General features: G+C 34.1%; 1 protein-coding gene across 5 annotated transcripts in view; it reads left to right on the forward strand.

Moving 5' to 3' along the window:
- STRN3 (striatin 3) overlaps nt 1-26196 on the forward strand; it is a 53324-nt gene extending 27128 nt beyond the window's left edge. For 2 of the 5 annotated variants that reach the window (XM_065753687.1, XM_065753679.1), the window contains exons 8-18: nt 781-891; nt 6652-6792; nt 10536-10669; nt 16533-16708; nt 16851-16898; nt 17893-18014; nt 19877-20044; nt 20298-20438; nt 21561-21668; nt 23071-23157; nt 23278-26196. In XM_065753687.1, coding sequence (XP_065609759.1) covers nt 781-891; nt 6652-6792; nt 10536-10669; nt 16533-16708; nt 16851-16898; nt 17893-18014; nt 19877-20044; nt 20298-20438; nt 21561-21668; nt 23071-23157; nt 23278-23447 — 1406 coding nt within the window. In that variant the 3' untranslated portion in view covers nt 23448-26196. The remainder of the gene's footprint in view (nt 1-780; nt 892-6651; nt 6793-10535; nt 10670-16532; nt 16709-16850; nt 16899-17892; nt 18015-19876; nt 20045-20297; nt 20439-21560; nt 21669-23070; nt 23158-23277) is intronic. The other 3 variants (XM_065753704.1, XM_065753696.1, XM_065753713.1) reach the window with 3 other exon arrangements.
- Nucleotides 26197-27246: the final 1050 nt, after the last annotated feature.

Below are 27246 nucleotides of genomic sequence, written 5' to 3' on the forward strand. Positions count from 1 at the left end.
TCTGCAAATGTTACCTTTACCTTGTCTTAGAAACTAGTTTATCCATTTCATGCTGTAGCCATTCCAGAAAGGTTTGAAACAGTTGAGAAATTTTGGGACTCCTCATGAACATTAAATAACTTTTCAGTAGTTGTCAAATGGAAAAAGTTATCTGACATGGCAGAATTGCTTTTTCCAGTGTAGCTGCTGAAGTACAGTGGGATGTCAGCTTAATTCACTTGTGTGAATTACTTTTATCAATCTTCATTTAAAATGCTGTATTCATTAGGCTTGTTTTTCTGGTTATGTATAGGACCAAGATTTCTTTCCTGTGCATGTAGAATGAGTGTGAGAGGATGCATGGTGGTCTTCATGAATAAACTGGCACTGACTTAGCTTGCGTTTTCATGAGTAATACAGCATGAATATTTTTATTTGCTTGTTTAACACTGGCTGAATAATTTCTTAACACTGTCTTTCTAAAGATGCAGTAATCATATCTGAACAGCAATGAATTTTTCTATATTTTGATATGTCATAAAAATATACTTACGAAACCTTGCTTTCTCCTTAGTAACAAATTAACATACAATTTTCAAATGTATAACTGATATTAAACAGTGTCTTGGAAAACTGTGCAACAAGATTTTTGTATTTTGTGAACTTTAAACTGAGACTGCACCTTTTAAAGATTTATTAAGAACTTGTATTGATGCTCTTATACAGCTATTATAGAAAATAGCCAACAGCTTGCATTGCCAATTGCTGATTTTTTTTCTTTTAATAATATGCTGCATGTAGACAAAGATGACCTGTCCCCAACTGCTGAGGTTTGGGATGTAGACCAGGGACTAATAAGTAAACTGAAGGAACAGTACAAGAAGGAACGAAAGGGGAAGAAAGGGGTAAAGAGTAAGTGCAGCTTCTGAATCTTGTAATACAACGCTTTTTTTGCCTATCGATTTAGAAGACTTTTTTTTTACTCATGAGTTCTTTGTTTTTGTTTTTCATTAAACATTTCTGTAATGGGGGCAACCAACTTTAACTTTCTCCCTGCTGAATGTGAACGTATTGAAGCCTTTATCTGCAACCTGTCTCGTCTTGGTGAGATGTGTTGAAAGCAAAAAGTTTAAAGTCACATAGGTGAAGAGAAGTAACTGCTTTTTCATGGGAGTACAAAAATAACAAACAATTGGCATTTTGGGGTTATTTTTACTTCAGAAGGTTTTCTGAAAGAAGATTTAAGCTTTCTCCACTTCTTAAATTAAAATACTACAGTACTGTTTAGACTGTTGGTTGATTTAGTGTTTGTTTTGTTGTTCAGGTGTTTCGGTGTTGGGGTTTTTTTTGTTCTTTTTGGGTGTTTGGTTTGTTCTTTTTTCCCCATCATGAGCTTGAATCAAACTCTAATTGCTATTTATGGGCTTGCAGTTTATTTGTTGTTGGGTTTTTTGGTTGTTTTTTTTTTTTCAATTTAAGGCGATGTGAGAATGGAAGAAAAGAATGCCTGTCTTGTGATTATGAGCTTTTTTTGTGGCTTTATTTATTTTATGGTGCCTTTCCCTTTTCTATGCAGTTCCTGCATTCTGGCTAATGCCTTACTCGTCTAGAGTTTTCAGACCTGTTGGCCTTTTTTGAACTATGCAAGTTAAACCAAATTTTCAACATCATGTACCTGTTAAAAATGCTTTTGTAATTTATATCATCAGCTACACCAGGTTTTGTAGTGGGCACAGTTATTAATTAGTCTCTAGAGAAGAAGCTCTTTTACAGGTGTTTATATAATTTTTTTTAGTAGTCTATTAAAGTTTCTAGCTATATTTAGTAAAAATATATAGGATTGTGTGAATGTTCACTACCTAAATCAAATGATAATTAAGGTAGAACACTTCATAAAGGATTTAATAATCATTATGAATTGAAATTATTTTGCAAATTCTAACAAACTAATAATATTCAGTTGATGCATGTTGTTTTTCAGCAGTTTTGCACGATTCTCATGCACATATGCATTCACCTGCATAGATATTTTCAGCCAGAGTACAAAGATTGTTGCCCCGATTTGGTACTGATTTTTAGAACATTTGGTAGTAATTTGGGTGATTATAAGCGTCATTTAATACATAAATAAGCATTTGGCACTTAACAAATTCACAGTTTCTACTTAAAAATTGACCTCTAAATTGCAGAGCTGATTGAATGGCTTATGTGTGCACAGTAAAAGTATGCACTTATGGTGGGACAGGTTTGTTTGAATTTATTTGCATTCTGTCTGTAGACTTCTTTTCTCAGCTTTATCAATACTAAGACTGAAAGTAGATGATTCTCTTTATTTCTTCTTCTAATGCCTGATCTTTCACTATCTTCACACTGCATATTCATCTTATTTTACTCTTCAGGATTTTTAAGCCCATTATCAGATTTGTGTCGGAATTCTCTGATGTCTGTGTGGCACTATATACATGATCACTATGATCAAAAAAATCTATTTTGCTTATCATCTCTTGCTGTGCTTTTGGGGACACAGTAATAGGGCTGACACTGTGATGGGTTGTTTTATTGGACGTGCATCCACTACCTGTACCGTAATCTGCAGTTTAACTCATGACAGGATCTTCATGGTCCTGACATAAATGTGAAACAGAAGTTCATTTTATTCATTTGGATACTTCTGTGGTTTGTTTGTTCATGTTATTTTTTGAATGGAACTAAGTTAATCTGCTCTTCACAGCTACGTCTTGATAAGGTTATTTTTTTGCCTTTATTGCTTTTTAATCTGTCAGGATAGTCAAAATACAATGCTGAAATGTTATGTTAAATTCTTTTTTTATTAAAGGAATTAAAAATGAAATATAACCAAACAAAAAATACCCAAAGCTTTAATTGCCTTTGTAGTATCAACAGTACAATAACCCAAAGTCTGGCTGTTGAGGTTGTGTGCAGTGGAGTTGGGTTTGCTTGTTTACTTTCCTTCTGTTTGTAACATTAAAAACTACCTTCATTATATTCTAGACTTAATTGTGGCAGATGAGGAGTAGTGTAATTTCCACAAAACTGTTTTCTTGAAAGCATACCTTTTTCACTGTCTTGTGTTTAAGACACGAAACTTCTTCCCCAAGTTTGATAAAATCAGTAAGCTTGAGCAAATCAGAGGCTGACTGTTTTTCAGATATAATTTGTTAAATTTTCACAGCATAATTGTGGAGATGCTGACTGTCTCATTTAATAGAATCCACTCAGACTAATCATTCTCAGCAATCAGAAATATAGTTTTCACATCTTAAGTTGTATATTTAAGTGATTTAAAATTGAGATGCTTTTACTGATTTTTTTTTTTTTCCCAGACACTTTTCTCAATTTTGCTTTTCCTTTTCTTGTGCCTCAAACTAATTGTTCTGTATTTATGGAATTATTTGGATTTTACTATCTTAATTGCATCGCGTGTTGATGCATAAGGTTCAGACTACAACTTCTCAGTGCTAGTAGAAATCTGTTTTACTTCTTAGGCTGCAGCTTCTTTGTGCTGAATATTTGTTGTCCTTTTTCACTTTTGACGTCTGGAGAGAAGGAAATAAGATTCTAGGTGTTCTGTTCTTCATAACAGATCCATGTTTACTGATTGTAGGCTTTCATTCTGAAGACTACAACACAGCCAGTTCATGCCTTGAAACGTAGCTGCTTCTGCAGAGTCAGCACATTCTAATACTTAAAACCTTTGTAATATTCAGAGTACTTCAGCAATGATATGAAGGCATAATAATGAGAAAACAGAAATCTGTACAGTGCTTATGACTAAGGAGAGCATCACAGAATATTGACGTTTTAGCACAAATTACAGGGAAGTTGTTCCAAATAGCAGCTGCTTCTTCATAAATGTCGGTGTTTCTCCCTCTTCTATGATGGATTGAGGGCTGTTCTGAGGTGATGCCTGAAGGACAAGTAAATAAACTTGCTGAAAAGCACTGCAAGACAGAACTGATAATCCTGTTATTAATGACATACTGAATGACTGGCTGGTTCAAAGTAGCAATGGGTAGCAGAGTGAGCTGGATTATTGTTAGTTCCCTTTGAGTATGCTCTGAGACAGACTTATTATTTTCATATGTTTGATGTGAAGACATTTACATAATGTGCTTTCAGTTCAGATGATAAATAAAATTTGTAACAGCGGCAAGAAGACAAATGAATCTTCAGAAGAATGAGGAATGTTTTCAAGTAGACATTTCAGGGTACCACTCATGACTTCTATCATGTAATCTAGTGATTGCTCCTTAGTATCTTCAAGAATATATCTTCTGCTTATCGCTTTAGATAGGTGGCTGGATGACAGCCAGCTGGAATAGAAAAGACACAAAAACAGGTTTGTGATCTGTTTGGTTGAGACCTGGCCATTTAACAACACTTTTTTGTTTGTTTATATAAATGAGATCTCACTAGCTGATTGCAATTAACTGTTGTACCTTTCGAGTGAGATCTTATTCGTGTTAGTCTAGTGGCTATCAGAAAAAAGCCTTGTTGGAAAGGAGACTTTCCTCATACTAGTGAGGAGCAACATCCTTCACCTCTTTGGAGTATCCTTTTAGACCTGTCCTTTTCAGGCCAAATGAAGTTCATTTCAGTCTGCAGATCTTTAAGGGAAGTGATTAGGAGACATGATGGCATAACTCATCCAATAGAAACACACAGTAATACAGTCAAAGCTGAAAATGCAGTATAACCATAGTTCGTAGTTAAGGCTGTAGTTGGAAGTTTGTTTTTGTTGCCCAATGAAGGACGTTATTTTCAGGACTTTAACATTTGTCTGTGATAAGTGTTTATAACACATTATTTCCCTCCAGTCTACTGATAGCTGCTTCCTGCATTTTCCTATCTAACTGGAACAAAGTCTTTTCTGTTTATGCGTTTAAAGGGATATTGTATGTTCCCATTAGTAATTCCGTTTGCAAGAAGTGTTTATCTGCTTTCACTGTCTCCTTCAAAACTAAAATAGGTCTCTGTATTAATCCTTGCTTTTTATCCATCTGTGTCTTAAAGTAATAATAATATTGCTTTACTTCTGGGTTTATTGGAAAATGGTTCTACGTGAAGTTTAGAAATGAAAGATTAGAAAGTTTTAAGTATTTCACCCTTCTTTATCTGAGATCTTAGGTTTCTAGACTCATCAGTACATGAGTGCAATGAAACCTAGTCATTTAAGAAACATGTTACATATGGGAAACTTTAGGAAGCCAGTTTTATTCTTAAACAACTTATAGGTAGAAGCTTTCATGTTTATGCTGGAAATGCTGTGGCTTCCACAAAATAAGTAAATATTGAAATGACAAAAAAGTATAGAGAGTTCTAGTTCCTTTTGAATATAAACATGTTTTGCAGTTATGGATGTGCTTAGTGATCCCTCTGCATTATATCGAGGTAATTTAATCGTTGATGGATACTTATTTTTGGTCACATTGATTTTAACTTTTTTTTTTTGTTAAAAATAGATGTTAAAATTGATAAACATGATTTCAAAGTGTGTTTTAGAGTTTATAAAGTTTAACTACTTAAACAAGCAATTCTGCTTTAGAGAAATGCTCTGTAAAATCTATTACTACTTTATAAATTGAAGGCTTTATTTTGGTTTTATCCTTTTTTTTAAAGTGACACATCAACTCAGAATGTAATAAAATGCTTCCTAATGGATACTTCACCAAAAATTGATATGTTTGATAATGGCTTATACATTACTATATCCATTTAAAAGTAGTAAGTACTTTGTAGTGGATTTTAAAGAAAATTATATAGTATAGAAGTGTCATATTTGTTTGTTTAAAGTATAATTGCCAACTCTACCTCTGACAACTTCCTTTTGATTAAAGCTGGTAATGCCTTGTGTCATTGTAGATAATTTTCTTTAACAGAAGTCTGTTGCTGAAATTTCACTTTATGGTTAAAGGTATTCTTTTTTTTAATGGAAGCTGGAATTGTAAGCAGAAGTGAATTTACTTAAAATATTTTTAATTAGAATCTACTACTGTTAGCTAGTATCCATATTACAAAATTAATGCATGTGATTTGGTATATTTTAGAGGCAGGTAAATGCTCATTGTATCTATTATATAAGCTATTTCATACAGTGGTGACCTTGTATTTAATAAATACCACTCAAATACCATTCAAAACCAGGGAAAGTTAATTGTTTGTTGCACCCCCCCCCCCCATTATGATTTATTTGTACTTTTTCCCCTCATTTGTAAGCTTATATTTTATTTGGTGTCTTTCTCAGTGTTTTATTGTCTAGTCTAGTTAGTTCTGTATTAGCAAGTGTTTAATTCATATGCATTTTTTTAATTGTGTTCTTTGGATGTTTGGCTTCTCTCAAGGGCAGTATGATGACTTTTTTTTCTCCTACAGGAAATTATAAAATAGATCAACAGAATACAAAACATTTATTCTCTGATCTGGTGAATTCAGATTGTTTGCATGTAGTTCTAGATTTAAAGCATTAACTCCTCTTGTTTTCCAAAAGATCAATTGTTTTTATGTACAAAGACAAAAGCAAAGCATTGTACTTATTTTAAGGAGGTCCCATCAGTAATTATTCTTGTTTACTTAGTATAATGGCTTTTTAGACTTCTGTCAGGTCAAGAGGTAGCAATCAAATGAATTTTTGGTGCTGACGTTAATTTACAGGAGTCAACAGGACAAAACTTCAAGACATGATAGCAGATCTGGGAGATGATGAGATACCCCACATCCCTTCAGGAATCATTAATCAATCTAGGTCACCCTCTTCTAGAATGACTGATCATGAAGGTGCAAGAGCAGAGGAAGGTACAAAAAATTCAGCTACTTATTGTATTTCAGGAGATTTCTTGTAGAAGGCACACACTGTCATTTACTGTCCCCTCTATAAAGCTTAATGCAGTTGCAGGTTGCCACATGGTTACTATTTGCAGGTCTTCTCAAATGGTTTTATGAGACTAACTGTGGCTTATTGTAATGGACCTTTATTTCCTGAGGTTTTTTTTAACAACTTCATATACAGCTGTGTGTCTGAAACTATCCAATATTAACTCACTGTTTGCAGACCCCACATAGCAAAATGTTGTATGAATAGGGTGTTACTGATTGAGGGTTAAAAGGTGAGTATTAATATTTGATAACACAGTGTGTGTTTTAAGTGAAATTTAAAAGTGACTGTTTAACTAAAGAGACTAACTTGTCTCTTTTTCCTGAAGCTTAATGTCGATGTACTACTTTTAAATTTTCTCGTCCTATTTTGTATATAATCTTAAGCATTTCTGTAGGTCCAGGTCAGGATTATCTTATGCAATGGAGGTTAGTGGCACTCTATTACCAACATAGCCCAAAGTCTAGTTATTCAGCTTGTTGCTATCTACAGTTTTAAGATTTGAGTTTTAAAGGAAAACTTTTCAAGATTACAATACTGTGATATAAATTGTCTACTTAAATTAAAAAAAAAAAAAAAAATCAGTGCTCAACCAAATTTGCATTTGGCTCTTCTAGAATGAACTTTGAACCATAAGCCCTGATGTGGCATTAGCTATCCCAGAAGTCAAAACAATTTGCATTATTACCGGTGCTGCTTGTTGGTTCTTCTGTTTTTCCTTAATCCTTGCTGTTGTCTGTCTTCCTTTACCCTCAAATTTCTGTCTTGTTCTGAGCAGGAAAGTGTATTATTTTGCTGGGAAGTGTTTTTGTTGCTATCCTGAACTATTACTTTACCTGTTTCCAGCTTTCTATTTTACTGCCTTCCTTTTCATCTTTATTTTTGTTTACAATTTAGAGATGCACAAGTGTCAGTTTAACCTGTAGAATGCGTTGGGAAGACTACTGGGTGAAGTTTCTGTTGCAGAAATCTGTGTGCATGTTCCTTGTGGTATCACTATAGATGTGGTGTGATGGTATAGAGACATCTGGCATCTCTCCAGTAACTATATGACTGCTGCAATGTTATGTGCTGGGTATTTTAAATGGCATGTTATCTGATGTCTGTTTTAAAGGCATTGTATCTCAAGTAATCGAGTGCAAAGCAATCCTTCTGAAGAAATAGTCTGTAGGTTTGAATTTAAGGGCTGACTTCTGTTGCCTGGTTCCTGTAGAGCAGATACTATGCTACACTTCAAATAAAGATTGCTCTTAACTATTTTCAAGTAAACTGCCTATGGAATTGTTTCTATCTATTTATGTACTTGTATGATTGTAGCTTATCAGTTCAGTTTGCTGGACTTCATTCATTAAGAGCAGTATTATGAGTATCTTCATTATTTTATCTGTTAATTGTGGTTTCTCTGCAATATTTAGCCTGAAATAGTAGTGTCAGTTTTTCTGTTTTGGTCAGACATTCTATCCCAAATAACATGTGGCTTTATAAGTCCTTTCGCAACCCACTATAAAATGACAAAGTTAGAAGCATACAAGCTTGCTTTGCATTCATTCTAGGTCTGTCCTTTGTTAATTTGAAATAATTATCATAATATGGCAATATTGCTCAGTTTTTTATTCAGCAGTGATTTCAAAGCAAAGGTTTTTGCAGGCAGCTTTTGGGAACAATTGTATGTCTTTCCTGCTAGGGCATGCTAGCCTGAGAAAATTGTTATGTTGTAATAACATTTTATAGTCTCAGCCATTAAAAAGTTTCCATTTTGCCATAGTGAATGATCTTCAGAAACGAAATGTACAACATAAGCTACAACTTGAGCTACAACTTGATTCTTCATCCAGTATGTTTTGTAAAGAGGTTTTCTTTTGAACACCCATTCCCACAGCTGTGGGAATTATCTCCTTTTTTCATTAAAAAAAACCCAAAACATTTGATAATTAATTTTTTTCCATATACCTATTGGTATATGCCCAGATTTGGAGCTTTATTTTTGGTAGCTGTAACTTTTTGTATTTCATTGAATTACTTCTCTGCCATATATCAAAAAAGCAACGAAAAGAACTGTTGAAAACCCACACAACTTACAGACATTCTTCAGTCTTAACAGTGAATGTCATATTTTTATAGATTTATTTTTAAAAATAATTAAAATATGTTTACACTACAACAAGGATGGAAAGTGTCCTCAGGTATAAAATGAGGGCGTAGTCTCCTTTCCCTTATGGTCTGGGATGCTTTACTTCTATTAGTATGACTTGGGAGATTTGGTCTGTGAGTGGGTAGTTGTATTTGTGAATCTGGACTTTGTCAGGACAGTGAAGGTGAGCCAGTTTTGGAAATTAATGAAGTATTAAATTTTTTTCCCTTTTTTTTTTGTCAGAGAACCAAGGAAATCTTGAATATCTAAAAAAAAAAATAAAAATGAAGAGCTAATTATTATTAGAGGATAATTACCAGAGGATTTCACTATCTTAAGTGAATCCAAAGATTGTTTGTGATGTTTTTTCTTGTTTCATGTAGAAATCTTGAATCTCCCTTTAATTCTAGTCAGACATTTAGACTGGGGAAAAAAAATGTTAAAGCTTTATTTCTGATAGGATTAGAAATAAGGGTCCCTCTTACAGTAATACTGTACTCAGAGTCAAGCAAATTTTAATTAATGTAATTTAATTAATTTCTGAAGATGTCAGATAAACTTTAATGTGCTTTGGAAATGCTTACACTTAGCTGAATTTCCCATTTTGCTAAAGTTGATCTAAAGTACTTTACCTATCAAGCTTCCCAGTTTTTTTCCACAAAATACTGCTAACTATAAGCAATTTCTAATAGCATGCTCAAGTATTAGTTTTTAATGCTTAAGTCATATTCCTCGCCACTAATTTGGTATGTGGGGATATTGTAGAAGGAGATACACAGTATTGTTGATGATAAAGAATGTGGGTGAATGTTTTAAACTTTATCATTCATGTGTTTGGTCAGAATGAATGTTTTATAGATAATTTCTATTTATTCATTGTAATTAACAAGAAAGTTAAACGTTAACTTGGAGAAGGCACAGCTAAGTGAGATAAATAGTAGTTGAATTTAAATTTAAATAAAATCATATAGAGAAAGAGAAGATTCATGAATAACGTGTATTTCTTTTCTTTAATAATTTGAGTAGAAGAGAATGAATTGGGCATTCACTGATATGTAAAAAGTAGAAGAGAAACTTTTCAAGTTACCTTGATCTGAGATAAAAGTACTTAAACATGCAGGTAGAGATACTTGACTAGCACCGAACATAGCAATGTATTTGCTAATGAAAGGAAGACAAGCAACATGGTGTAGTGAGTGAAGTGTTATTTGGAGATGTAGGATGTAGGTTTGATATTGCAAAATGATATCAGGCAAGTCACTTCATTCTTGTTACCTTCTCTCATATAATAATTTGTGAATTGTAAATTATGTGAATTTTTGTAGACTGTTGAAATGAAATTACTGAAGTAATTATGAGGAATTGTGTTTTTAATGTGTTTGCACATGTTCTTTTTTTTAAATTTGAAATGTAGTATGTGGTGTGTACTAGTTCAGTTTTAAACTGCTTTGCTTTTAAGTGATGAATAATGCAGTTTTTCATCAACGTTTAAATTATTATATTGAGACTTAAAGAAACTTTTATTCTTTGTAGCTGAGCCAATAACGTTTCCATCTGGAGGAGGCAAGTCATTTATTATGGGTTCTGATGATGTTTTGTTAAGTGTACTGGGCCTTGGAGACCTTGCAGACTTGACAGTAACAAATGATGCAGACTATAGTTATGATGTAAGTGCAATTTCATTTTTAAATTCTTTATACAGTTTAATTTAATCAATGATAGTTTCTCTCTACCTTCTCCCACCACACATAATGTTACAAATGCAGAGAGCAGAGCTTTTAGTAGCAAATACTGTTATTTGGGAGGAGGAGGGGGCACCTTCTGAATGTGCTAAGTATTTTGGATTATCAAAATTGACTTATTTTCTTCTTTCATAATTTCATTCGTATCTGGTAACTGGGGGTTGTGTAATGACACAGAATAGTTTGACAATTTAACATGAATTTCTTTAAATGAAAATGGCAATTATGCACTGAAATGAGTATTGAGAAGACATGGGATGAAACACAAATATTTATAGGAAGTTATTGATTTGCTCCACTCTTTCTGCTTATGTGGTGTTAATAGCATAAACTATATATTACTGTGTATTTCTGATGCCAACTTCTAGGGATTATTTTTAGTATTGTCTAGATGTTTGGGGCTGTCATTACCATGTTAATTAAACTACTGCCACTAGGGTGTTTTCTCAGTTTTTTAATTTGCTGGTAGTATTTGACTAGTTAAGGAAAAGTCCAGGTAAGTCTTGCATCATGTACTGTGTTTAAAGTATCTTGTTAATTTTTTTTGTTACTCGCCATATTTCGTATGCTTATATAATACATTGTCCTATTCATGGGGAAGATTAATGTTCAGATTGTCTGTTTATTTCAAATGACATAGCACTTCTGAGAAATCAGATAACTTGAAATCAGAGTTCAGTTTCAACTCTTAGCATCTTATCTGTCTCTGGATTTTACCTTCTGCTGAGCTAAATCTGCCATATAATTATATGTAAAAATATGGCACGCAGACTTGTGGATTGTGTGCAATGTGTACAATATAACACTTTTTTTCTCCTTTTAATTTTCACTTAAATCTATGAATAAGTAGATGTGGGAGAGAAGGTTTTCTTAATAACTTCACTGTTGTACATGCTTAAAGGCAACTTAAATTTGAAACATCCAGAACTGATAGTAAAACAACACCCCTAACCTGTAGTAAATTCCATTATGGATTATGAAATTGAGTAGCTTGGGGTGATTTCTTACATAGTCTTCTACTGACTTGGTTAACCTCTAAATGCTCTTGCTTGTATCTTCACTGAATGTTAATTTACACGAAGGAAAAAACAGAGCAGTTCAGAACCTCAGAATCAAGGTACTGAACTTCTCGGTTTTCTTGTTTGTGTTTGTATTGTTCGCATTTTACTGACAGGTGCTTCAGTGTTGTTGGATTTTCAAAAGTTTCTCAGCAAGAACCTTTGGCTAAAGGCCCTTTAATTTGGGTGATGTATGGGGTGGGGTTATCAACACCCAGATGTTTATGCATTAAAGGAGATAAGGTATATGAATGTTTGGGGTTTTTTTTCCTTCCAATTAGGTCATTTACCAAATGGAAATGAGAATTGATTGACTATAATTGTCATTTAGTTTCCCTTCTTCCTCTCTAGTCTTCCTTTCCCAGCCCTGTTAGGGACTTCTTTATTTTTGAGGTTGCTTCATGTAACTGTATGTGCAGTATGACAGGACTGTGTCTTAGCCTGTACTTGTAATATAGTGCTTGTAGGACAAGTTAACCTCTTGCCCCTGCAAGACTCCTGATTTTCCAGTAAGTCCCAAGATAAGCAGCTGATGTTAAGCTAACTGTAATATTTAAGTTAAAAACAAAACCCACAAAGCCACCATGCATTTGTTAGTCTACATTCTTGTGTTTTGCTTGCAATAGTTCCATGCTCTTCAAATCCTTTAGACACGAACCATTATAATGGAAAATACAAGCTAAATGCATGAAAGACTATTTCTTGTCCCTCCCCAGCAGGCTTCCATTAGCTTTTATGTGAAACTCCTTGATGAAAATCTCATTTTTGAGAAGGAGACAATATGTGCAGAGGATGAGGATTCAATTTTACATCTTTATAAATGTAGCTGAATATTTTTTCTGCATGATAAAAATTTAGTGCACAAGTTGTTTACAACAGCAGTCATATCAAGTAATGTATCTTTCAGGATCTAGTACTTCATATTTAGTGCATGTTTGTACCCTGAGAAAGTAATATTATACACTTGGGGTATTTTTGATAGTTACAGAGGATGCTGGTTTTTTTTGGCTGCAAATCCAAAAGTCCTGCTTTATCACAGCATCTGATGTGGAAATCACAACATTATCAGGAAAAAGTGAGGGGTTGAAATACTCTGACTGCGGTTATTAATTACTATTTTTTAAATTCTGGCTGCTGTAGGTATATAGTGAATTGGGATAGACAGAGAAGGATGCAGATTTCCTTAGTGTGGCATGAGGTTCTCTTGAGCGGGGCCAGGAGCTTTTATATGTGATGCTTGATTTTGTTTAGTTTTAGTGTGGGTTGATTTTTTTGCTTTTTTCTTTTTATCTTCCTCAGTTGTAGTTTCTTTTGGTCTGATCCTCATAAGGCAGAATGACTGAGTTGCTTGCCATGTGCCATGAAGTAGGCATTTCCAGTTCTAATTGTTTAATTGTTCCTCTGTTCTATTCAGTACTTCCTTCTCTCACTCCACCTTTCCCCCCCCACCATGGTAAGATTCTGTGGATTTTTGTTTCCTGTTTTAGGTTTAAAGAGATAGGAGATTATGGTAAAGGTTGTTGTTTTTTAATTTTTTTTTTTTAGTGATTGGCATTTCAGATAGCACATTTGTTTTCAGTAGGCCCTACTATTCTAAATATCTGCTCTGTGGCTTTTTACTGATCCAGGGACTGGGATCAAGAATTTAGCTGATCTTTTTAATTAATGTCCACTGAGGGGATAGGGAGAGAGCTGATGGGAGAGAGAGATAAAGCTACTGAAGATAGATGGTACTGTAGTCTGTCTTCCTTTCTTTGTCTTCTAGCTTTTGCCAGTAGAACATTTTAAGTCTTAATGGAGCTGTGTGCCTGTGCTTTTGTTTGGATGGGTTTCTGACATGTACACTTTAATGCCATGTATCAGTATTTTACAATTTATTTTTACTTTTCCCATGTTCCTTGACAATGTTTTGTGATGTGTGCTTTTTTGAAAATACTGGGTTTTTTTCTTCAGTGTTGCAAGGATCTTTTAAAAGATAGACAGTTGTTCTCTTGGTAAGGTTCATTAGAAAGATGAATAGAGGGAAATAAAAGAAAAAATCTTTTTATATTTAACTATATTTCAAGAAGATATATGTGGTGTTTTCTTAGAAAAATAAGATGTTGTTATCTGTTTTTGACAAATATGAGGTCTTGAAAGCCTTACTTAGTGTTGGAAATGCAGCTTGTTTTTCCAAAGTTCTGCCAGTTTGGTATCTTACGTTTTAGTGAGTGTCTATGAAGTTACTCTTAGAACAGCCATTTTAACAGCAGTAACAATAACCTTTTGGTTGTTTTTAAGTAAGGATGAGTGCTCTCTGTTCTATTTTCTTGGAAACACTTCAAGTGAAGAAAAAGATGTAACAAAAATCATTGCGGTATGGATGGTATACCACATTGAAGGTCTTTTCTCTCATCTGGAGTGTGAAGTGCTGAAGTTAAGCACAGCTATTTCAGATGCTGGGCTTTGATCTCTGTAAGCCCCAGATTGCCACGAGTGCATGAGGCAACAGGAGTTAGCCAGGTAGATTATGATTATTTGTATGATGATTAGATGTATTAAGGAACTCTGTTAGCTACAAAAGTAATTTCTTAATAATTAAACAGAGCTCCAGAATTCCATTCTGCTCCCTCATACATAATGTTCTTTTTATAAAGGTTGTATAGTGTAGTATAGGTCTAAATAACATATCTCTTTTATTTATATAGGTTATTACTGATTATCTCTTTCTTTTATATATATATTTTCTTTTTTTTATATATATATATATATATATATATATATATATATATATATATATATAAAGAAAGAGATAATCAGTAATAACCTATATAAATAAAAGGAGGAGGAAGTTTGAAAGTAAAATATTTTGTAATGAAATTTATTTGTTACATGGTATATTTAAAAAAAGTTCACATTGCACATCTGGTAAAACAGATTTAAGTTGCTTGATTTGATAATGGCATAGTTGGCATTTAGGTAAAAACAAAACAAAAAAAACCCACCAAACACCATAATATACAGGGAAAGTAAATGTCTGCACATCTCTAACTTAGAACAGTAAATTGTGTTGTCTGAGTGTTCTATTTATTTTGGTTGGATATAATCAAATCTAGTTTAAATGACTGCTGATAATTCAGTCCAGGATAGAGACATTGCAGTGTACTGTTACATTATTATTTTTTGTTTTCAGTCCTGGCAGATGCAGAGATTTTCATTACATCTGAGAGTGTTTAATCTCTCCATAGTGTTTCTGAAAGTATCTTTGGAGTACTGAAAGATTCTGGCCTATAGTTGAGAACTGCTTTCACAAATACATGGATAGATATAGTAAAAGGCAGAGTATAGAATGAGTGTCCGTTGGTTCTTCATTTGCTAATTTGGGTTTTCTAACTAAAGACAGTTTTCTGAAGTCTCTTTACAATTACTTGAGAGTAGGAGGAAATAGTATACATGTCTGCTTCTTCTTGGGTGGATATTATAGGATAAGTGTGATGTAGTCTTTTATAGGTCTTATCTGCTCTCTGATTAATATAAATTATATTTGGAGCTTTAAATTAGTCTCTGTTACATTCACTAGAATTAGTTTTATGGTAGCTTTTCTGAGATAATTAGGAATAATATTAAGCATATATAATTTTGTGGGTTGTAATTTTTCTTTTTGTGAAGAGAATGAATTGGGTGTTCACTGATATGTAAGGATAGCTTTTGTGTCCTGCTTCACACAGTAAATAAATTGCCTCACAAATGTATTTAAAATTCAGTAAAGCCTTTCTCGTAACACTTCTGTATGACATTGTTTGGTATGTTTGTTTTTAAGTACATAAATCATTCAAAAGTAATGCCACGCATATACTTCCATGAAAAGTACACAGTACAAAAAGCACAGTAACACTGACAGAGTGAGTTCTCAGCTGCAAAACACTGCTTTTCAACATAACACGCAGCTAGTGGTGGTGACTTTCGCCAATGATGAACAGTGAGTGCATTTTTTTTCTGTGTGGAGGAATTCAGTGACTTACCTTTGCTTCATACACACTTGTGTGTCAGATGTCATTTTGTCAGGGTGCTCCTCTGCTGCAGTCTGTTGCGTGGCAACAAAATGTAATGGAATACTGGCAGGAAGTTTCAATCTTTGTTGTCATGCTACCAGCAGCCACTTCAGAAGTAGTGGACCAATACGATAAAACAGGAGACAACAAAGCATGACTCTCAGAGAAGCCCTCAATACTTTCTACCTGATAGGGCATGTACAGAGAAACAGTTAATTATTCAAGACTTGCATTTAGTTCCTGTCATTCTTAGTCAAGTTGCTAATCTCAGGAAGAGATCTGGGGACCCAAGTATATTTTAATTGTCTTTAAGTGATTAATGGGCTTTTGAAAGTTGTAATCTCTTCCTTGGGTACAGAGAATATGTTAAGCAATGAAAGTGGTATCTTGTATCAGGGAAGAAGAATTAAGGTATCTTTGCACAAAAGACTTAAAGTCAAAGCTTCTTGTTTGCATGTTCAGTATTCATGTTCTTTTCCACACTGGAACAAAAGAAGCTTATACAGTAGGAAAAAAATATATCGCCTACTTCCTTGCATGCCAGAGTAGGACTTATAGTTGCATATAGATCAATAGGGAAATGCATATTTTATGTTGAATGTGTATTAACTGAATTAAAAGCAGGTCTTTTCTAAAGTACAAATACTCATTACGCATATTTTTAAACTCAGTATAAAATTACTCCTTTTCTTTTTTAAGCTGCCAGCCAATAAAGATGCCTTCCGAAAGACATGGAACCCGAAGTACACGCTACGCAGTCATTTTGATGGAGTGCGGGCATTAGCTTTTCATCCTGTAGAGCCTGTGCTGGTTACAGCCTCTGAGGACCATACTTTAAAACTTTGGAATTTGCAGAAAACGGTTCCTGCCAAAAAGTAAGTTATATGTATTTTTATAAAGCATCAGTTGTGTTTTAAAAGTCTTTGAAGTTGATTCTCTTAAAACTCTTAAATGTTTTTGGAGTTTTTCAGCAGAGACTTTGTTTTGTGTAATAATTTTTTCCCCTTTATCTTTCAGGAGTGCCTCTTTAGATGTAGAACCCATCTACACATTTAGGGCCCACATGTAAGTGTTGGACAGAATTGCTAGATAAATGTATCTCCTGGAATCATAAAACATTAAATAGACACAATTATACTCTTTAAAACCAGGTGAACAATGAATCCCTGTTATCAGTTGCAGCGTCCATGATAATAGAAAAAGAGGAAGGATATGTTGTAGATGATGACACTGAAATTGCCTGTCTATGTCTTGGGCTGTGGCTTTTAATGTGTAAGATGGAATTCTAGTAGTCTAACATAGTAGTCCTCGGATAATTTTGAGAGATGAAAAATACAGTTGAAATCATCAAGGCAAAAAAATAGTAGGCTTAATGCACACTGAAGGTTCATTCCTCCCTCTGTCCAAGTACATAGGTGGATTCAACTAGTAGTATCCATTTTCATCAGCATTAAATGTATAATTCTAGTTTGCTCATCTGCACTTAAGACCAGTGAACTTTATATCTTGAGCACGACCTGTTGTGAACCAACCATCTAATTTTGGAATGCTGTTTTACAAGACATTTAAACCTGACCTAGTGATATGTCCAGTGTGCTACTTCCTTTGGAATACAGCTTATTTGGTGTAACTGCAAACAAGTTCAAGTTAAACCAGCAGTAGTCTAACTTTAGCCAAGAAGTACTCATTTTTCTGAACCAGTTTACTGTAGCCTAGGTCCATCTGAGGAAGTTCATAGTGTTAGTGGCGCACATCCAGAACAGCCTCTTTCAGCACAACTCGTTTTTAGATTGGCATAGATTGTCTGTTTGAAAAATAAAAATCCTTAATGCTTTGCAGGTTTAGATTATATTCAAGTAAGGTTGAGTTCCTGAGTTGCTTAAATTTTGATATTTCTTGTAAATATTTAATAAAAGTTTATATAACATACTGAGACTTAAGATTTTAACAGAATTGTTTATTTAATCCAGGCAATTTCTTTTGCCTTTTTTTAAAATAGATTGCAAAATCTTAACTGTTGTCAGTATCAGTAAACTGCTTCTTCTCTGTCTCCCAATAGTGGACCTGTATTGTCATTGGCAATTAGTTCTAATGGAGAACAATGTTTCAGTGGTGGTATTGATGCGACCATCCAGTGGTGGAACATGCCTAGCCCTAACGTGGACCCATATGACACCTATGGTAAATACCTTTTTAAAAGAAAAACATCTAATAGCTGTTGTCTTGTACATAAATTTTCTGCTTAGTGCCATGTTTTCCAAGACATTTGTGAAATGTGAATGCTTTTTATCAATTGAGTTATGTTTTTCAACTCTTTTGTGTGTAATTAACGTTCGTTGCTTGTCTTCATTTGCATTTGTGATATGCTATGGAAGTTCAAATAGTAAAGAAATCAGGCATATCCCTTATTTTCTAGGAGATGTACTTCCTTCTTTGGTTTTCCAAAATTTGGAGTTTTAATGCCACACAGGCAAATTATATTTGCATTTTCTTTCTCATAACTAGTGACTTCAAATTGCTGTTAACCGTATGGAAAATGAATTTTGTCTCCCTGATGCAGATGTGGATCAGTGTTTTGTCTTTATGGTACACAGTATCGTGTGTTATCAAAGTTTGAATTGGTATGAAGGGAAGACTGTTCTGTATTCTTGCTCTTTTCCTTGTGTCACTGTAGTAAGTCATCTGGTACGCCACTCAGTAATCTCTAGCAGTGAGATGGAGAGGGGTAGGAAGCAATTCTCTCTTGCATCAGTTTAAAAGGACCAGTAAAGTGCTCTTGTAATTTATGTGGGCCTCAGATTGTTACTTCAGTAGAGACAAAAAAGTTATTTTTAAAAGTCAGAGCTCGTTCAAGTTGTTTTTCTTCCCTAAAGCTTGTTACTAGGACTTTCGTTTGCAAGACCAGCTTGTTTTAAACTTCATGCAAAATTAAGTTTTAGAGGTTTTTTTGACTTACTCCTTTCCATATACCTTTGTATCACTATTCTACACAAAACCTGGTTTATTGAAAAACCACCTATGAAAAGCAGATTTAAATATGGATACGTTTCTTCTGCAACAAAAGTAATCTTGTTTTGGTGTTAGGGTACTGAGATTTTTAGAGCATGTGCGAGTCAGCAGAGTTGGAAACAAAGTAAAACACTTACATTGGAAACAAAATAAAGCAGTATTACAGTGAAGGCTTCAGGTGTTGTTTACATCTTGCACAAAGAGAAGGCTGCAATAAAACATCTTTAAGATGGTAAATTTAGATGAAAGAAGCAAACCTCTCAGAAAGGAGGTTATAACAAGTGTGTTTCATTCTGGAAAAAAGGGACAATTTTTTTTTGGAAAAGCTACCAGAGGTTGTGTAGCATGATCTACTGTGTAATCTACCTGCAGCTTAAACAGTAAAATAAAATCAAAATAAAATAATAGTTTTAGTTCTGATTTTTCCCTCTTCCTTGATAGTTAATAATTCTAACTTTTTTAAAATAAAAGTGCTCTAACTTAAAGAACAACCTGTAACTGACCTTAATGTGATTTCAGTAAATGTCTGAAGGAGTTAATAGCCAGGATTTGCCAGGAAGCTACTTAAATATGAAAGTCTTAGTTTCTCCTTTTAGCTAGCTGCACGGGTATCAAGTTGTTCAAAATTTCTGTGAAATGATTCTGTTGAAGAGCAGGCAGTGTTCTGTTGTGTTGATGATTCATATGCAGCGTAGTGGATTGTTTTGTGTGTGAATCTCACATAAATAATCTATAGTCTAGAAAACTACTTTAAAAAGGGCAGAAGCACACGTCTTGAGTTTAGTTTTCTATTTGCAGTCAGTTTAGCTCAGAATTTGCACTAGTACTGAATATTTTGACACTTTTTTAGATTTTCCTGCTACTGATACTCACAGAATAGATGAGTACAACTAACTGATCTGTTAGATCACAAACGTGATAAATTAATTATTGATATTTTAGTAAAGGTGATGTACAGCTGTTTTATTTGAAATTTCATTTATATTGAAGTGCAATAAATACTTACTCAGTTCTTAAACCTTTTGTCTTTCCAGAGCCAAACGTTCTAGCTGGCACACTAATTGCTCACGCAGATGCAGTCTGGGGTCTTGCTTACAGTGGTGTGAAGAATCACTTACTGTCTTGTTCAGCAGATGGCACTATTAGATTGTGGAACCCACCAGAAAAAATGCCCTGTATTTGCACTTACAATGGAGAGAAAGGCAAGCTTTTTTCTGTGAAATTTTGGTTTTGAAAATTTGTTATGAGACATCTGATTTGGTTTTTGGCTTATCTCTCCATTTTTCTAAACTAGTTAACAGAACTAAAGAGAAATTATCTCTTAATAAGGTAATCCTGATGCTGTGGTGTTATACTTTATTTGCTCTCTTTAGAATGAGCATAAAACAAGCTTTAAACTTAAATTGTTCAGAATTTTAAGATGTTTCTAAAGATGTTCTTTTTCTCACTTTTTAGAGCATGGAATACCTACATCAGTTGACTTCATAGGTTGTGATCCTGCTCATATGGTGGCATCTTTTAACACTGGCAGCACAGTCATCTATGATTTAGAAACATCTCAGTCAGTGGTAATGCTTTCATCCCAAGTAGAATCTGGTAAATAAAGCTTGTTTTTAATAAGTATCTAACTTGACTGAGGTACCTTTATGAAAATGTTATCGTGTGGGAAGTAAAAAGGCCAGCTTACAGTAAGAAAGAAGGGATTTAAGCAGAAGATCAGTGTAGAAATTGTCCAGATTGTGCTTAAATCCTCTCTCCTATGGAACACGTAATATTAGAAATTCTGTTCTTACAAATACGATGTTAGAAAGACATAGCTCACTGTTGGAAAACTGTATGTAGCTGATGAGACACTGAAGAGAAGAGCTTTCTTCAATGCTTCATTTTCTTGAACCTATGGAAGTGTTTCATAAAGAAAGCATTGTTTCTGATTATTCTCATCTTTGCAAAAAGATGGAAAAGTGTATTGCATGGGAGGAATTTACTTCTCTTATCCAATTAGTCTGATTTGTGAAGTGTTTGTACTTGATCAGGTAGCTTATAGAAAGGCTTCAACACAGCTTTTGCAGAGCTTTTAATCTGTACTCTAGGTAACTTGTGCAAAACTGACAGTGACAGTGAGAAGCATCATTACAAGTTTGGAGATACTTCTTTTCCTAGTTTGAAGAGAATCTCAAATGAGTCAGTGAAACAGGAACGAAGGAAACAGTCCATAAGGCAGGAAGTGCTTTGTGAGGAGTGTTCTAAGAACTTCTAAGGAGATTCTAAACTGTTCAGTGTTTCTTTAAGCTGAAATACATAAAAATGTATCTGACAGAATCTTGTAGGTTAGGTTGGCTTCAGCTGTTTGTATTCTTTTTGTTTCCAAGATCTGTCTTTTTTGATAGGGAGGTCTAAGAGGTGTGTTCTGAATAGATAGGTAACGTTTTTCTACTTGGTTAACACTGCCTCAGAGTAGTTTTCCTGCTTTGCCATCCCTTTCAAGGATCTTTCCTATGTACAGCTTTAATCTTAATGTACATCAGTTGGAATATACTTGGCTTCATCCATCTCCTGTAAAGCAAGATGCTGGTTATTATTAGATGTATTGATATTGTTCTGAAGGTGTTCTTAATAGAATATTAATACAGTAGGCTAAAGAGGAATGCTAGAATATTCTCAGCTTTAGCCATTTCTTTAAGGCAAGTGAGTATATATTTGTGTTTTTTCTGTTTTCAGGTGTACAATCAAATAATCACATTAACAAGGTAGTAAGTCATCCCACACTTCCTGTAACTATAACAGCTCATGAAGATAGACACATCAAATTTTTTGACAACAAAACGGGTAAGGGTAAAGAAACACTCATCTGTATGCATGAATATGTTCCAAGTAGATCTGGATGGATATGGAGAGAATCCATTTATAGAGAATGTACTACTGACCAAGACTTGTAGTTCTGAGATAAACTTCAGCTTTTTTTTTTTGAGGTTTTGCTATCCCTTGCAGTTGTGACTTTAGCAGTCAGAAAACACCTGTTAAAGTGTGTCTGCTTGGGGGATGGAGAGTGGGTGTTGTTCTGGTATTTTTGTTTTGGTTTTGTTTTTCTTTTCTTTGTAAAGGCAGAAAGCTAAGACTTCCCCCCCCCCCCCCCCGTGCTTCTCACCTGTAGTCATTAAATATGTTGAAATGATTGTTCTGAAATTCAAGTGTATTAACAAAGTCTTTTAAAGAAACAAAGGTGTAGAAGAAGGAGGAATATCTGGCATGAACAAATAATTGATTAAAGACAGGAAATGGAAGGTGACGAGGAAGAAATGTAGATCTTTGTAAGCTTGAGAGCAGTCACGTTAAATTCCATGTGGATAAATGTGAGGGAGAGGAATAACCAACAAAATCACTGTTAATACCTTTATATGAATTTCTGATACATACATGTTTGTACTTTGTGTTGATCTCCTATTGCTCAAAGAGGGTATAGCAAAAAAAGTGTTTCAGAGAATGGTTGAACATATGGTTAGAGATCTTCAGTGGCTTTTAGAGAAGAAATGACAAACTGAGCTAAGATTCTTCAGGAAAGGAGAGCTGGACAAAGATGAAACAACTTTTTCATGTTGGTTATGGTCTTACTATGGACTTGTTTTGGAAAAGAGTAAACTAACAAGAACTGAGATTCAGCTGACAACCCCAAGAGGTGATGTTCAGAATACAAAGAGGTGACTTTTCATTTTGTTTGAAGTTAAAATTTTTGCAACTCCTTGTCATGAAATGGTACAGATGGTGTTAGAGTTCAGGAGAAATGGCACAAAACGTAGTTGGATGTACAGGTAACCACTTTGATTTGTGATGTAACTCAACAGTTAACTTTAGAAGTCGGAGAGTATCCTGCATCTAAACCATTGCTTAGTTAGAAAGTTGTTAGAAGGACGTTTGGTGTGACCGAGTAAGTTTCTTTTCAAAGCTTTGCCAATACTGTTGAAGTGAGCAGATACAGGGATATTTGCTGGACTAAAACTATTGTTACTGTTCTTAGAGAAGATGCCAGATATATCAGTATTTATGATATGAATGCCTTTGAGAATTACTGCTTAACCATGTGCTTGCACAAGTCTGTGGTTGGAACAATTCCTAATGGAACTGCAGTGCTCAGATATTCAAATTTGTGTTATTCTGTATTTCATTTAATGGGGATATTATTTTTAAAAGAAATAATACTTCCCAGGAAATTGACTGTTTATTTTGCTTTTAGGTAAAATGATCCATTCTATGGTTGCTCACTTGGATGCTGTCACGAGTCTAGCTGTAGATCCTAATGGAATCTATTTAATGTCTGGAAGTAAGGGCTTTTTAATGTTCTTACATTTTTATGGACTTTATTTCTGTTGCTTTTAAGTGTTTGACAAAAATCTAACTTCGTCTTTTTTCATTTTTTCTTCTGTTTTTTTCCTCCAAATAGGCCATGATTGTTCCATTAGATTATGGAATTTGGACAGCAAGACATGTGTGCAAGAAATAACAGCTCATAGGAAAAAGCTGGATGAATCAATTTATGATGTAGCATTTCATCCATCAAAAGCATATATTGCCAGTGCAGGAGCTGATGCCCTTGCCAAAGTATTTGTGTGACACAGCAGAACAAACCTGCATCATAACAGCAGGTCTGTTTGGACAAAAAAGAGGGAACGCGTCACTGCCATCAATACGGTTACCAATAAGACACTACATCTGATCTGCCTGAGTGAAAGCTCTTAAGTGGGGCAGGTTTCAGTTGGTGAAAAGTCACCATATCTTGAACAACGTCAGGCTCATTCATTTAACTGTAATTACTGTATCTGGGGGGGGGGTGGGGAGAAGTAAAAAAGGAAAACCAGTATTTGTAGCCTTGACTGGATATGAACTGAGCGTATGTCTGTTCTTTAGGTGTCTTTAAGCAAACGTGGAGTCTGATCTTACAAAAGACTTTTATTTTGGACTCTGTGTGCTGCCTTAGGGTTAGGAATGTGGTGCTCTTGTGGGGGGAAGTGAGCTCCAAGAGTAGCTTTCTTTTCATCTCTTAGTAATCTTCTGTTTATCAGTTGAATGCCACAGATTCCCCTTTTAAACTTTTATTTTGCTTTAAATAAAAGGAAATTTAACTTAAAATATTTTAGCATTAGTTGCACAAAATGTTTGGATAAAATTCTAGTTTTTATAAGTCTTTTTATATATTTAGCCTGTCACAACAGTGCTCAAGATTGTATTGATAATGTTTTTCTGCATTATAGAACCCTAAAACACAGAGAACTCACTGACCCGCTGCCGTGTAACCACACTCTTCCCTTCTTTTGCCTAATACAGCTCAGCTAAGTCCTTGCATAAGGATGCTAATTCTTCATCATCGCATAACTGTCTTCATAAATAAAGGACTGTAAAATGTGTTTAAATGAAACACAGAGGGGTTAACACCCCCCAATGAACTCTTTAAAAAAAAATATTAATCTTGGCATCCTATCACTATGTGATATTTTGTACATCTTACTGTATTTACGAGTTTATTTATCAAGGATTACCCATCTTGCTAATGGCCTATTGTTATTTATTTCACTTTTTGTTGGTCTTTATATCCTTTTATGTAGTGTGTTAAAGGGCCCTGTATATCTATTATGGCACTCTTTGAACAGTCTAAAATAGATAAGAAAATGGGACATTTCATGATTCTAAAGTTGCAAACCAAGATTTTTTTTTTTCCTTTGGTTAAGTATTTGGAGTGGAGTTGATTCCAAAAACCAATCTTGTTTCAGAATTTTTGGAGTGAATTTTTTTTTTTGCGTTTCAAATAGAATACAAAAGTAGTTGATTCAAGATTCATAAATCTGCTGTGTTTTGGCTAGTTATTCCCTGCTTTTATTTTATTTTTGGATGTGCTTCAGTTTATGGTGTAACTAAACATTTTGTTTGTGTAATGCATGATTAATACAATAAAGTATTTTTTCTAGTCTTCCACAAAACTTTTCTGATCAGTTTGCGAGTTTTGATGAGTTTTGTAAGGTTTCTGTTTTACAAACTATGAATCAGCAAATTTTTAAGATTGTACCACATAGCAGAAGTACAGCTGTTGAAAAATAATGTATATAAAATGCATATAATAAATATTAAATGGTGTACCTGTATGTTACTGTTGGCTGGCTACATTATTTTGTGTTGCACAGTTTCAAGGTGTCATTCTACAAGTTGCTAAATTAGGTCTAAATTTTAGCAAAATGACCATTTGTTATGCTTATAATCTCTTTTGCTTTTCAAAAACTGTAATAGCTGTCTGGATGTCAACACTGTTTCAAGCAGCACCATCCGCCTATAAGAACATGTTTCCACAGCACTCTTAAAGCTTTTTACAAGAACAAACTGAAAACTGTCAATGTATTTTTAGAGCCCTTAAAAGATGATCACACTGCTTTTGCCTATCTTAGTACATGAAATGATTCTCAATGATGTAGGAACCAAGGAGGTACTGTTTTTACTTCCAACTGCCGTGGAATCACCATGTTGAATTTAAAAGAAATAAAATGCTCATTCATTTCTAAATGCTCACAGTTTGTTCATATGTCAAATGTTACCCATTAACCTTTGCTATTTCTTTACAAGTCCTCCAGTAAAGATTATGTACAAAAGGGCAGTTGTCTTTGTAAAAGGCTGATCCAACAGTTCAACAGTTAGCAGCTCTGTGATGATGAGTTGCTTTCCTGATAGTGTATGAGTAGAAAAAAAAAAACGGCAATATGAAATTTTCATGCAAAAGTATTATGTTTAGGAATAAAATACCTTTTGCTGGAACATGTTCCTATAAGTGGTTCTAACTGTATTGTTCCATGTGAGTTTCTAGTTCAGCAGTAAGAATGTATCTCATGCCATCTCATGTCGAGCAAATTAGTTTCTTAACAAGGGAGACAGGTGCCCATGGTAGACACAATAGTGCAGTAATATTCTGAAATTAATTAATTTTGTTTTAGTAATAATGTTATGTTGTTTAAAATGTGTTACAGTCGATAATAATTGTATAGGAATTGGATAATTTTGTCCATTATCATGAAGATTGAGGTGAGGCCTTTCAGTAACTGCTTGTAGGACACTAAGACTTTACTTTTGAAAGTAACATTCAGCTGATTTGCACTTTTTTTCCTTTCAGTCTAAAGCATTCAACTAATCAACAGACAAGAGAATATTTGAATTTTATTGGAATTTCATAATTGCCTTTTCTGAAGCCAAACATTGTTTCTGGCAGCTTTTCCAGACCGCTGCATTTTAATGCTTAAATGAAATGTGATTGTTTAATAAACATTGCCATGCATAACAATTACTTTTTTTTTGAGTTGTATTAAAATTGAAATGGTAAAAACAATGATTTGCTTATTTTCTTTAATTGAAATCTCAATCATCTTAGTTCACTAATGTGTAGTGGATCAACTGCTGGTAGTGAAGCTTCCTTTATCGAATATTGATAATAATCTCTAATACAGTCTTAGTTTATTTACTGCAGGGTATAACATTTTAAAACCTTTACTTTTAGAATAGGAGAGCTTTTGTATTGGTGGTAAAAGAACTGATAGTGCTGAAATAAGTGTTTCCATTCAGGAAAAATACCTCAGCTTCTCTGCAAGGACTGATTTCCTTCTGCTTTGTAAATGAGACCCAAGGGGTGTGCACTCAAAAACCTGATGGAAAAATATCAAAATGTTTTAATATTTAAGGTTGGGTATCTGGGGCAGAGTTGTTAGGAGAGTCCTACTCCTCATCTTGCTTTGTATTTTAGGAAGCCTTTTAAGTACTGAACTTTCTGCAGCTTATGTAAAGTAAGCATGAAATGTATCTGAAAAAGGTTATAACAATCCCTGATTAAAAACCTTCTGTAATTCATAAATAATGACTTTTTAAATCAACTACTGCTCAGTTAATTTTTTTTGTGGAACTCTGGGCTTGGGGACACATTGTCAGGCTGTATGTCCCTTTCACTGTGTGCTAATTGATTGATTTTAAAACTGACTGTGAAAACTGACTGTGCTGTCCTGGCATGAGATTTCTAAACAAGACAAAGAAGGTCCTGGGATTGTTTTTAAATCAGGTGAGCATGATTGAGTTCCATATTTAATACATTCTCAGTTAATTTTTGGAGAATATGCACCTGTGAGTTCTGTTGAAACTAAATGAGAGACAAATGAGAGATCATACATTTAATTTAAATAAGTTCAAGTTAAAAAGAACTTTTAAAGTAAAAAAAAAAAAAAAAGCATTGCTTTGTTTTCTACTTTTAACATAGATCCAAAACCTGACTGTCTTAATGGGAAATAACATGCCTTTCTTTTTAGTCCACTTAGCTGGATGTTTTAATGCCTTCCACCCACCACAGAAGGCATCCCGTGTGCATGCATAAGTGACAAAGTATTTGTTTTTA

This window comes from Cyrtonyx montezumae, unplaced genomic scaffold (genome assembly GCF_038088225.1).
Source record: "Cyrtonyx montezumae isolate F1298 unplaced genomic scaffold, pur_monq_1.0 scaffold_10, whole genome shotgun sequence".
In the NCBI taxonomy this organism is placed as follows: Eukaryota; Metazoa; Chordata; class Aves; order Galliformes; family Odontophoridae; genus Cyrtonyx; species Cyrtonyx montezumae.